The 12,985-nt window shown below is 42.4% G+C and overlaps 1 protein-coding gene across 1 annotated transcript in view; it reads left to right on the top strand.

Annotated features, from left to right (window-relative positions):
• Nucleotides 1-1,851: 1,851 nt before the first annotated feature.
• The window catches only part of TTC23L (tetratricopeptide repeat domain 23 like), a 43,425-nt gene continuing 32,291 nt past the window's right edge, over nt 1,852-12,985 (top strand). The window contains exons 1-4 of the mRNA XM_025388640.1: nt 1,852-1,983; nt 3,367-3,441; nt 8,134-8,320; nt 12,848-12,971. Of these exons, the coding sequence (XP_025244425.1) occupies nt 3,374-3,441; nt 8,134-8,320; nt 12,848-12,971 (379 nt within the window). The 5' untranslated portion in view covers nt 1,852-1,983; nt 3,367-3,373. The remainder of the gene's footprint in view (nt 1,984-3,366; nt 3,442-8,133; nt 8,321-12,847; nt 12,972-12,985) is intronic.

Genomic DNA, 12,985 nt, shown 5'->3' on the forward strand with positions numbered 1-12,985 from the left:
TACTGGCCTGTGATTCCAGCTACTTGGGAGGCTGAGGCAAGAGAATTGCTTGAATGCGGGAGGGAGGTGGAGGTTGCAGTGAGCCAAGATCACACCACTGCACTCCAACCTGGGCCACAGAGTGAGACTTCGTCTCAAAAAAAAAAAAAAAAAAAAAAGTCGTCAAAGTTCTTTTATTTTGATTTATAATTTTTACAGATGCAGGCAACGTGCTTCTGGTCAGAGCTAATGAAATGGAGGCCGAATCAGAGCGTTAGCTTCAGGAATGGGAATTCAGTGTCTGTTCTGGTTCCACTTCCCTTCACAATTATCAGCAAAAGCAAAAGTTTAGAAGAGAGACATTACCGTTAATATACTTAGAAACAATCCCATAGCCACTTCCCACAATGAAAGAACACTAAAACCTTTCAATTTGATGACCAACTTAACAAGGGGTGAGAGAAATAAATGTTGGAGAACAGGAAACAGAGTCTTCCTTTTTACTGCCATACATGTTAAATACTGTTCATGGAGTCACAAAAATCGTTTACCCCTTACAGAAACCTGGAACCAGAAGGAGCTTCAGAAACTAAGTGGTACAAGTACTTTCACTGTATAGGCAAGAAAACTGGGACCCACACACTTGTCAGAACCAGAACCTTGACATTCTGAAATCAAGTTCCTTGCTGTCATCATTGTTCCATGCTGAGAGTTTTCTTAGGAAAAACGAGGAAGTGGGGGAATCTTTCCAAAATTGTGACTATGGAGCTCGAAGGTACTGATTTAAATCTTGAGTTAACAGACCATACAGGCTTTACTTAAGAGATATTCAAGCAAACTCATTTAAATAACTCCTCCAAGCTAACCCTAGAAAGGCTTTCTTGGCAGTCTTGGATCAATGGCAATTAAACTTCCATCCTCGAGCTGGAAATAACAAACACCAAACGTAAATACCATCTGTCACATTCTCAATGTTCTCCTTGTCTCTCTACCTAGTCTGCTCTTTTCTGAAAACAACTGGGACACATTCACTCCAACTTGACTTGCCATAGGCCTAGTCTGTGATAGGTTTCATAATAACATCCTTCAACATAGCGTTGTTAAGAGCTGGCGCTGTTTGGGTATGGCCACAACTGCCTCTGCTCCTTCTGTGCATTACACACACTGTGTATTCCAGACACTGTGTATTCCAGGCCAACGAAGGGGTAAGATATGGCTGCATTATTTAGGGCTAAGTGCTAAATGTGCCCGACTCCCTCGCTGAACAGCTAACCATTAGCAGATCTTAGAGTAGTTGATTTCTTAGCCTACTCACTTCCTGCAATCCGCTTTCCTAACCAGGCCTAGCTCCAATCTGACTGGGTAGAACAGACGATGCCAGCACAGTCAACAGCCATATCTAAGCCTTTCCTCTGGGGTCCACGAAAACAAAACTCCCGAGGAGCTGTGGTGGTGCTCCGTAGCAAGGGATCGTCGCCGAATCCAGCCCGCACATGTCGCAGCTTTAAATAGGTAGGGTCGTGGGGCCCAGTGCTCCCTTCCATCTTTGGACGGAATGTATCTTCTCTTCCTATGCCTTCACCTCCGAGTGGTAAGGTCTCGTGAGATGCAATATGCAGAGGCCAGTTTTGGGGCGAGCCGGAGGCCGTGAGCGTCTAGCCTGCGGGGACGGGAAAGCGGAGGGTGCCGTAAGAGCTGCTGTAGGCTCTAGCCAACAGGAACTCTCCGAACCGGAAGCCCCCCGCGTCGCTATGGCTACAGGCGCTCCCAGCAGGCCCGTAGCGTTCCGTCCCCATGGCAACGGTATGGTCTCCTTGGCCGGAACCTGGGTTGCGGAAGATAAAGGGGACCTCGCAGGCTGTGTAACTTCTGCGAGGCACCGCTTTGGCGCCCGGACCGAGGTCGGCCAGGATCAGGAGGCGACGCAGCGGGAAGAAGCCGCGCAGTCGGGCTGAGGGAGCGGGGAGGCTGGTTCCGGGGCGTGGATTCCCCGCCTTGGGCAAGGTGGGCTGTGCGCACTCGCGCGTTCTCTTAGAGCCTCCACAGCAGGGTCAGTGCTAAGCAGAGCCCGACCTGTGGCGTCAGGGCTTAACGGAGTGACCGCGGAACCACAGCAGGAAAAGAGGAGCGATTCGTACCTGAGCGGGGGACCAGAGTTTAGTGTTCAGGGCCATGCGGAACATCATAGGAACAGAGTCCGGAAGTTTGAGAGATCAGAACGCCTTGCTGTGGGCATAGTGTTTAAAGTGGAGGTTAAAAAGAGAAATTAGTGAGTCTCCCTTTCTGATTTTCGGTTAGTGGATGCTCTGGAGCCTGGGTCAGAAAGCCACTCAGGGGTCGGCGGGAATGAGTGATTTCTGGAGGGTGAAATGAGAGGCTACTTGGTGGATGTTAACGTTCAGTAAATAACTGCGTTCGATTTGGATTTGGTTTAAGCGCCTGGCATAGCCTTCCTTGAGAGTTGAATTTCACAAATACTGTATTTAGAAATCACATTTTTTCGTCATGTGCTTCCGAGGTTTCCCCCATCATCTAACAGCAACAACTAAAACAGACACATGAATTTCATTTTATTGTTTTATTTTATTTTGAGATGGAGTCTCGCTCTGTCGCCCAGGCTGGAGTGCAGTGGCGGGATCTCGGCTTGCTGCGATCTCCCCCTCCCGGGTTCAAGCGATTCTCCTGCCTCAGCCTCCCGGCTGTGATGTCAAAATTCTGTGATACTTACAAACTCAGCCTCCTGGGTAGCTGGAACTACAGGCGTGCACCACCACAGCGGGCTAAATTTTGTATTTTTAGTAGAGACGGGGTTTCACCATGTTGGCCAGGCTGGTCTGAAACTCCTGAACTCAGGTGATCCACCTGCTTCGGCCTCCCACAGTGCTGGGATTACAGGCGTGAGCCTCTGTACCCGCTTTGTGACCCCTTTACTAGAATCTGCTATTAATTAGTGAAATGACCCCAGCGAAAAAAAGCAGAATTAACCAACACACTGTGCTTCGTTTACCACTGAGAACTGGTTGCTTTGCTTAAATCCATCATGCCGTCAGACCTGCAAAAACAATATCTGAGTTGAGTAGGTGACCATAGTTTTGATGACCCAGGAGCTGTAAATGTGCTTGCTTTGAGACATAAAGGCCAGGGATTTTGGAGAAGTAGGGTGGAGTTGAAATTAGGGGAAATAAATTTAACTGACATTTAATTTGGCAAATTAAAGACCGTCTGTCTTCCAGCGGTCTCCATATCTGAGTATGCGTAGTCTGTGGATTTAGGATGGGTTATATATTTGAGCAGTTTTAGTTTAATGTTAATAGCATCCCAGAGGGGGAAAATAGAACAGACACCCAGCCTTTTCTCCCAAAGCTGACCTTACCTGATTCTTGATAGGAAGAAGATGCAAGCCAGCCCCATCCGTATCCCAACTGTTAGCAATGACATCGACTGGGATTTCTGCTTCCGTATGTAAGTATCACAGAATTTTGACATCACAGGTACTCACTGGGCTGAAACACTGGGACCTCCTGCTTAAGGCAAACCTGGGTGAGGAGCTTTGCATGAACATTATATAAAAGAGAAGGGTTCAGGGCCAGCCTGGCCAACATGGTAAAACCCCGTCTCTACTAAAAATATAGAAATTAGCTGTGCAGTAGTGGCGTGCGACTGTAATCCCAGCTACTCAGGAGGCTGAGGCAGGAGAATAGCTTGAACCTGGAGGCAGAGGTTGCCGCGAGCTGAGATTGCACCACTACACTCCAGTCTGGGCAACAGAGACACTGTCTCAAAAAAAAAAAAAAAAAAAAAAAGAAGGTTGTCTTTCTGTGATGTGCTTTAATAATGATTCTGCTACATTATCTGTTTGTATTTACAACCTATGCATGATAGAAGATTGCTTTTTCCTGACTTAAGGAAATTTTAGAAGTTTTTAAAATAAAAATAGATTAGTTATAACAAGATTGGCAAAGTTGTAGAGAGTTAGCTATAACAAAGTTAATGAGAAAATTAAGTTTTATGAAACAGTAAATAAAACTTTCATATTGTCTAATGCTTATTGAGCACATACTTGTACCAGGCTCTGTTCTAAGTACCTTAAACATCTTAGCTGATTTAATCCCCCCAAACCCTGTGAAGGAGGTACTGTTATTGGTACATTTTATAGATGAGTATGAATCAAAGAGATGTTAGGGAGTTTGCCCAAAGTTGCACAGCTAGTAAGTGGTATTTAAACTGGGCATTCTGACTCTAGAATCCATTCTTGTTTTGTTTTGTTTTGCTTTTAGAGACAGTCTTGCTCTGTCACCCAGGCTGGAGTGCAGTGGTGCAATTACAGCTCACTGCAGCCTTGGCCTCTTGGGCTAAAGAGATCCTCCCACCTCAGCCTCCCGAGCAGCTGGGACTACAGGCACACACCACCATAACTGGCTAATTTTTACATTTTTATAGAGATGGGTTCTCATTATGTTGCCTAGGCTGGTCTCGAACTCCTGGGCTCAAGTGATCCTCCTGCCTCAGCCTCTCAAAGTGCTGGGATTACAGGCATGAGCCACTGTGCCCAGCTAGAGTCCATTCTTTAACCATTCTCTATACCAGGGTTTCTCAATCTCTGCACTATTGACATTGGGGTTGGATAACTGTTTGTTGTGGAGGGTTGTCTTATATACTATAGGATTTTTAGCCACATCCCTGGCCACTATCCACTAGATGCCGGTAGCACTAGCTCCAGTTGTGACAAGCAAAACTGTCTCCAGACGCTGCCAGATTTCCCTTCGGGGCAAAGTCATCCTTAGTTGGGAACCATCGCTCTATACCAGTGCCATCAAATAGAAATATAACTCAAGCCACATACGTAATTTAAAATTTTCTGCTACCCATATTAAAAGGTGAAATGAAACACATGAATTTAATTTCAATACTGTATTTTCTTTATTTCAATATATACAAAATATGCAAAAATTATCAATGAAATATTTTATCTTTTTATACTCTTTAAAATACAGCACATATTTTACATTTACAGCATATCTCAATTCAGACTAGCAATATTTCATGTGCTTGATGGCCACATGTGGCTAGTAGTTACCATATAGGATAGCATTTTGTTCTTTTTTTTTCGACACAGAGTTGTGGAGCACGAGATTCTGTCGCTGTTTGGGGGTCCCTATGTAACCTGCCATGATCCCTGGTGGACTGAACAAAGGAGGGGTGAACGCAGGAATAAAAGACAAGAGACAAAAGAGTATATTTGGAAGAAGAGGTCAGGGGGCACCTTGCCTCTAGTGGACAAGGGCCCTGAGCTGTACACAGCCCTCCATATTTATTAGGCAAAAGAGATGGTGAGAAGGGGGGTGGAAGAGGGGTCAGCTGCTCAGTCCAGAGTAGGCTTGCAAGACTGCATTCCTCGAACAACAGGCTCTAGATGTCACAGTAGATAACCTCAGCGCCAGGGAGTGATTGCCTCCAGCAAACCTTCTGTCAGCAGGAGCACTGGTGAGTTTGCTCACATCCTGCATTCATGATAAACAGTTTGCTGTTTGATCATATCGTCTCCAGTGGAATGCTGAGTTGATCACGTCCCACGGGCCTTTGGCTCCCTGCACAGAGTCTTGCTTTGTCACCCAGGCTGGAGTGCAGTGGCATGATCTTGACTCACTGCACCATTCGCCCCCTAGGTTCAAGCTATTCTCGTGCCTCATCCTCCTAAGTAGCTGGGATTACGGGCTCATTGTGGAATTTTTTAGGAGACACAGAGTTCCACCATGTTGGCCAGGCTGGTCTCGAACTCCTGACCGCAAGTGATCCACACACCTCGACCTTCCAAAGTGCTGGGATTACAGGTGTGAGCCACTGTGCCCCATCTGGATAGCATAAGTTTAAATTCATAAAATATCTTGATGTTAAGGGTTATGTGACTATAACAACTGAAGTTCATAAAAATGTTCACAGTAAAATATCTGGGAAATAATCAGATAATTTATATTGAACATTACTAATCAGAATTCCTATTTATGATGGTAACATATGGAATAAGTTATAAGCCTGGCAAGGCAGACCTTCCATTCAACCTCCTCTTCTTTTTATTCTGACCATCCTTTGAGATGTCTGACTGGTCAGGATTCTCCAGCCATCTTTCTCACCTTTTATAACACGACGTTCAAAGCTAATTCAGGGATTTACATTCTCAAATCACTTGTCAAGACCTCAATGTTTATCATTCCTTTGAAGTCCCTAAGGTTGAAGTTTGCTACCTTCGGTCTTACCTTAATGTTATTCAAGGCTTAACTTAAAATACTTTGGGCTTATAATTTTTAATACCCATAATTAGCAATCTGTTTAGTGACTCCAATAGATTTAACTTCTGCTCTAGGTCTGTGAAATATGCAGCTTAAGCAAAATTTTCTATTGAGGTATGATCTCTTTTTTATTTTTTAACTGCTCCGTGCAGAGCAGGGCTAGCTTATAGGCAGCATGCCCAGAGTCAGCCGACTTATGATCTCTTGCCACAGATTTCCTCTCTCCTCAATAGTTTTCAAACATTCTAAAAACTGCACATTCTTTTCTCATTCATTTTTTCATCATTTAACAGGCCATTATTTGTTTTTACTGTGAGCCAGATATCAGGTTTTCAGAAACAAATGAGGCTCAGCCCCTGCCCTGGTGGAGTTTACTTTGCCAGGAGGCAAAGAATGCTCAGAAACAAGCCAAATAAACAACAATAAAAAAAAATCAAACAACAATAAAAAAACCCCACAGTGTACTAGCGGTTTGGGGGAAATTTTTGAAAGCCCTTTGGAGGCTGCCTTTATTGCTACTCCAGTGAAAGACTTCCAGGAGTGATGACGTCTGAGTTGCATCTTGAAGGTGGAGTATGGAATTCACCAGGCAGAGAAAAGGAAGTTTATCACCTGTCTTCTGATCAGGTCGCATCGCCAACCTTCCTTGGCTGTCCCATCAAGTTAGCTTGTCTACTGAAAGCATGCTCAGCTGTGGGCAGAAGGCAAGCCTGCCTGCGCTTGGGCCTGAAGAAATGTTGCTTTCCTATCTACACAACCTGGTTTGCCCATGTGCCTCTTGATAAGTTAATTAGAATAGGACTCTAGAAGAATATTAGCATGTCATTTTTCAAACCTGGTGTAAAAGATTACACGTGGCAGTTACTTTCTTTTTGTGCTTTTCTGAATGTCGTTTATTTAAACATTGAACATTCACTCTTTAAGCTTTTTGTGCTTTTCTGAATTTTTCTTTTATTTACACATTGAACATTCACAATTTAAGCAATCACTGGAAAAGAAAGGTAAATTTTATTTTCAAAACTACTCAGTGGCTGAACTTTTGAGTTATTGTGAGCACAAAGATGAGTCCTTTGGGAGACTTATTTATACTTAAAATTTCTGTTGTTGCTCCTAAGATCTCAAAATTCTGTTTCTTCTGTAGCACTTTACTGATTTTTCTGGCGATGTTAGGATATAGTTCTTTTTAACACAGCTAAGGATATTTCTCCTCTGGCCCTGCACTTGATGTAGTATAGGGTTCCCTCACTCTCTCTGGTGGGACCCATGTCCTCTTTTCTTGGCCATCACATGTTGAAGCTTTTAAGATATGAGAAAGAAGACATGCAAAGTCTAGCCTCAAAATGTTGGTTTCCTTTCCCTTATTTCATTATATCCATTTTCTTTCCTTGTTTGGATCAGATTTTTAGAACACAGATGTTCCTGGGGATCTTCCAGTTCAACACCCTCATTTCTAGAAGCAGTCCTGTCCTGGAGCTAATGATATACTAATAGCTAACATGAAAGGAACACTTAGTAAAGGCCACACAGTGTGCTAACTGATTTATGAGTATTATCTCATTTAATCCCATAACCTCATCAAGTAGGCATTCATATTCTCATTTTACAGAGAACTAAATTAATAACTTGGTTAGGGTCATGTGATTAGTAAGCAGTAGAGCTGCACCTCTATAACTAGGCTTCATTTGAACCACCACATTGCTGTCTTAATGCTAAGCTTTGAGGGTGACGTGAGTTTAGCTTTATTCCTTCAAGTTTATGTTAGAAAGCATGTCCCTATCCCTCAGCTGCGAGAGCTATGCCTTCAATTTTACCTTGTTTGAGATGGCAAAGGTGGTTAAATTCTGAATCCCTTCTCTCATACCTACAGGTCACAGCAAACCGAGATCCCAGCTCACCAGCAAACAGATAAGTTGTATCACACCAGTGGATGTGGAGAGAGTGAAGAGGAAACTAAAGCTAAAGAAGCGGAGAAGGCCGTAGACTGTATGTCTCATCCCAAAGAGAAATTAGCCCAATCCCAGAAGAAAGTAGCTCAGCTGATTAAGGAAAAAATGGTAAAACAAAAAACTCACAAAAATTTTGCTTCCATTTAAAAATATGTTCATGATTACAGAAGCTATGCCTTAGATGCAGATTGAAGCGTATGAAATAGAGGAAGGTGTCATCTTTCTTTGTAAGTAGGAGGAAACAAAGCAGAGCATACTTAGGTAGCCAGCCCACCTTCTGGTTCCAGTAGTGCTGGGATTTGAGTTAGATCTGCATGGTTCATTGTCTGTTCCTCCTTGGGGCATTTCTGCTCCTAGCTTTAAACTACAAATTAGGCCAGGTGCAGTGGCTTATGCCTGTAATCCCAACACTGTGGGAAACCGAGGCAGGAGGATCTCTTGAGGCCAGCATCAGTAACATAGTGAGACCCTGTCTCTATAAAAAAATTAAAAAGCAGCCAGGCATGGTGGAGGGAGCCTGCTACTTGGGAAGCTGAGACAGGAGGATAGCTTGTACCCAGGACATTGAGGCCACAGTGAGCACATGATTGTGCCACTGCACTCCAGCCTGGGTGACAGAATGAGACCTTGTCTCTAAAAAAATAAAATAAAAATTTGAAAAACCTAAAAATTTTCATTTGGTTATTTTTGTTGCTGTTACCTTTAACTTAAAATTAAAAAAAAAAAAAAAAAAGCCAGGCCTGGTGGCTCACACCTGTAATCCCAGCACTTTGGGAGGCCAAGGCAGGCGGATCACCTGAGATCAGGAGTTCAAGACCAGCCTGGCCAACATGGTGAAACCCCGTCTCTACTAAAAATACAAAAATTAGCCGGGCATGGCGGGGCATGTCTATAATCCCAGCTACTTAGGAGGCTGAAGCAGGAGAATTGCTGGAACCCAGGAGGCAGAGGTTGCAGTGAGCTGAGATCATGCCATTGAACTCCAGCCCAGGCCAACAAGAGCAAGACTCTGTCTCAAAGAGAAAAAAAAAAGTGTATATATGTATATATACACACACATATATGCGTATGTACATATATATACAAATACGTACATATGTATGTATATACGTGTGTGTGTGTGTGTGTGTATGTGTATATATATATCCATCCTGGAAGGTTTCAGGATGCTGTCTCTTAGGTAACAAAAAGGCTGGGATAGTAACGCAGGAGGTTGAGAACAGGCAGTCAGGCAGGTCTAAGCTCTAGCCTGGAAAGGATATGGGTAAGATGCCCTTGATTACAGTGGAATCATAAATACACTAAAGGGCCAGAAACAGAAGGTCGAAGTGGAGGTCAAAGATTCCAAGTATGCATTTCTAAGAGCAAGTCCAAGACTTGAGTCAAAGATCTCAGAGCAGGTGTGTAAGCATGAGTAATCAAAATCCAGGAAACTGAGACAGCAAGACATCGACTCTCATTATTAGAACACAGTCACCCACCTGCTTCCAGAACATGATTTATCAACAGAAGAGTTTGTACCTTGACTTCCTGGATCCTCCTAGCCAAGGGAAAAAAGTAATCTAGATAGGTTTCTTTTTCTATCATTTGCCTCTGAAGTATCTCTCTAGATGGATATTTGTAAATTTATCTGTGTATATGACCTGAGGACCTTGCAAAGGACAATCAACCTGGCCTGGACCCATTAGTGATTCACAAATCGAGGCGAGAAGAATCATTTCTAAAAACGGACAAGTACCATCTGCCATGGAGTGTAAGTGAGGGTTTTCAAGGCTTGAAAACCCCTTGGCCAGATTGGATAATGACAAAGATTTAGATCTTAGGAGAGAAATCTAACTCAAATCCCAAACTCATCAAATTGTATACAGTGAACAGGTGCAGTTATTTGCATGTCAATTATAGCTCAATAAAGCAGTTTTTTTTGTTGTTGTTGTTGTTTTTTAAATCAAACCCAACCCAGTACTCCTAGCCCTGAAGGGCAGGGGATGCCACATCAGCAGCAGTAGTGCTGGGATGACATCTGGAGCCCATATTGGTTGTCCCAGTTTCTCCGAGTCAAGGAGTTCGAGGATGAATATACAATGTCCAGAGCCAAAGCTTTGGTCTTCCATTCTAGTGATTTTTTCATGGCATGATGCTTCTTCCTCGAAAGAGAACTTAGTATTTGCTGTGGTCAGCCCATGGTGAACTCTAAAAAATGCTGACTAAATGGATGTTTTGGAAGCATCAGGGGAAGTTTCCTTCTACCATTGCTTGCTTCTGTATATTTGAGCAGGGTTCAGGTAAAACATGAAGTTGGGTAGGAGACAGGAATCAGGAAGGAGTGCATTCCTTGGAATCACGTATGGTACTGCTGTATCTTATCTAACATTACTCTTTAAATGGGTTACTTCAGTTACCTGTACATTATTCTTCAAACGGGTTGCATTTAGATCGCACTTAACAACACTGAATCATTTTGACACTATTTTTTTTTCCTTACAGTAACTCCATGAGGTAGATGATACAGGTTTCCAAATCTCAGAAAAGGAAGCTGAGATCAAAGTGACTTGCCCCAAAGCAACACAATCAGTAAACAAACATTAGAACCAGGGCTGAAACTTTAGCTTTTTGGTCCCTTGAAGTGCTATTTTCACTTTACCAGGAAAAAAATGCCTGACCATATCGACTGGTCCAGCCATATTGGCTGTGTTTGCAAAGTCACTGAAATATATGATGTGAAGATGCAGTTCGGTGATTTCTTAGAGAGCTGTACCTGTCACTTCTATAGGGGTAGAGGATTATTTCCCCCAACCTATCTTTAACCTTGCTAATAAATGATTCATTCAGCAAATACGGAACGTGTTACACCTGTGTGTACTGAGCAGATAACAGTGAACATGAGGAATAAACTTCTGTCCTCAAGGGACTTATCTTCTATTCAGGGAGATAATAGACAAACAAAAATAATAGCTAATACAATATTAGATAGAAATAAGTGCTATGAAGAAAAAGTAAAATAGGTAATGGGATATTGAGTGATGAAGTGGCATCTATTTTAGATAAGGTGGCCAAAACAGGCCTGTTGATAAGAAAAGTGAAAATGGAATGAGAAAGTGAATGACATGGAAGAGTGTCCCGAGCAGAGGGAGCGGCATGTGCACAGCCCTGCATTGGAAGTTAGTTGGTGATGTTCAGGAACCTCTGGTCAGTATAGTTCTAGCAGATGGAGTAGGAGGAGAGAGTGGTGGAAAATGAAGTCCAGAGGTGATTGGGGTTGGGTCAGATTGTGCAGAACCTTGGAAGCCATGGTAAGGACTTTGAATTCTGTTAAGAAGAAAAAGCGGGAAGCTGTTGGAGGATTTTGAATAGGAAAGTCACCATCTAATTTACATCTTAAGTTATAAACACATAAAATATGTTTAAAAATCCATAAGTTTCTAATAATAATAACAAGCTATTTGGTCACAATTAGAGGATGCGAGTGAACAAATTCATTTTTCTGAAAGCTAGTAAAGGGCAAGGATAAACCATGTGTCCTGCCTTTCCAATATGAACTGTACTATTGGGTAACCAAAGAGTAGAGGAGGAGAAATTCTCTTTATAGAATTATTCCAGCAAATGTATGAAGAAGGAATGATAGAAATATATATTTGCATTTTATAATCTTTTGTTAATTTTCCATGTAGTTTTCCTAATATCTGAGAAAAAGAAAAAAAGAAAAAACAACCAGATAGTAGATCTATTCTGCTGGAAGAACATACCACTAACCATGAAGTCATTTTGTAAAAAAAAGAATTCAAAGCTGAAATTAACCAAACTTCTAAACCCAACTACTATTATAAAGGCAGAACAGAGAATGGAGGGACATGATGAGACGCCATGAGGATGCAGTCATCAAAATTTATGTCTGTGGGAAATACTAGACCAAATGACTCAGCTTTTTCAAATACTTTGTAAGAAAAAGAATTAGAGATGGAAAGGTAACCTACAGATGGAAAGAGACTGATCTCACAATGTGGACAGTCAAACAAACTATTTTAAAAATTAGATTTCTGTGATATTTGATTTTAAGGAATTATTGTTAATATTTTGATGAGATAATGATTTTGTGGTTATGTTTCTAAGTCCGTATCCTTTAGAGGTACTTACGAAATGTTTATAGAGGCAACAATGGAATGTCTGATTTGCTTCAATTTAAGGTGAGGATGGGTGGATGAGAGGTCTAGATAGGAAACAAGATTGGCCAGGAATAGATCACTGATCATGCTACATATTCATTCTTCATGCTATTTTGTATACTAATAAAGTTTTTTCATGATAAAAGGTTAAAAGAAGTCACTCTGGCTATTACGTAGAAAGTAGACTGTGGGGGCCAGAGAGGAAGCAATTGGAAGGGGCTGTTGTAGCCAGCCAAGTAAAAGATGAGGGTGGCCTGGACTAGGTACTCATGGCAGAAATGAGAAGAAGAGCTTGGTTTTAGGATTTAGGGGGAATGTGGATCCAACCAGACCTGATGGATTGGACACAGGATGAGAAAGAAAGAGGAGAGAAAAAAGATGACAAGTGAATTCAGTCCTGTGTTCCAGTGATAAGTCCATGGGCTGGAGACTTCTCCTCCTTTCCAAAAAGTATAATCACTTCTGTACTCTACAGAATACTCAAGCAAACAAGGAGCTGATTCGATGTGCCATCCTTTCTCGGATTATTTTTGGGGACCATCACTGGAAATGCGCACAAGCTCTGACCAACCTAGCTTATGGCTACTTGACACTGAGAGGTACTTGGTTTCCC

This window comes from Theropithecus gelada, chromosome 6 (genome assembly GCF_003255815.1).
Source record: "Theropithecus gelada isolate Dixy chromosome 6, Tgel_1.0, whole genome shotgun sequence".
Classification (NCBI taxonomy): domain Eukaryota; kingdom Metazoa; phylum Chordata; class Mammalia; order Primates; family Cercopithecidae; genus Theropithecus; species Theropithecus gelada.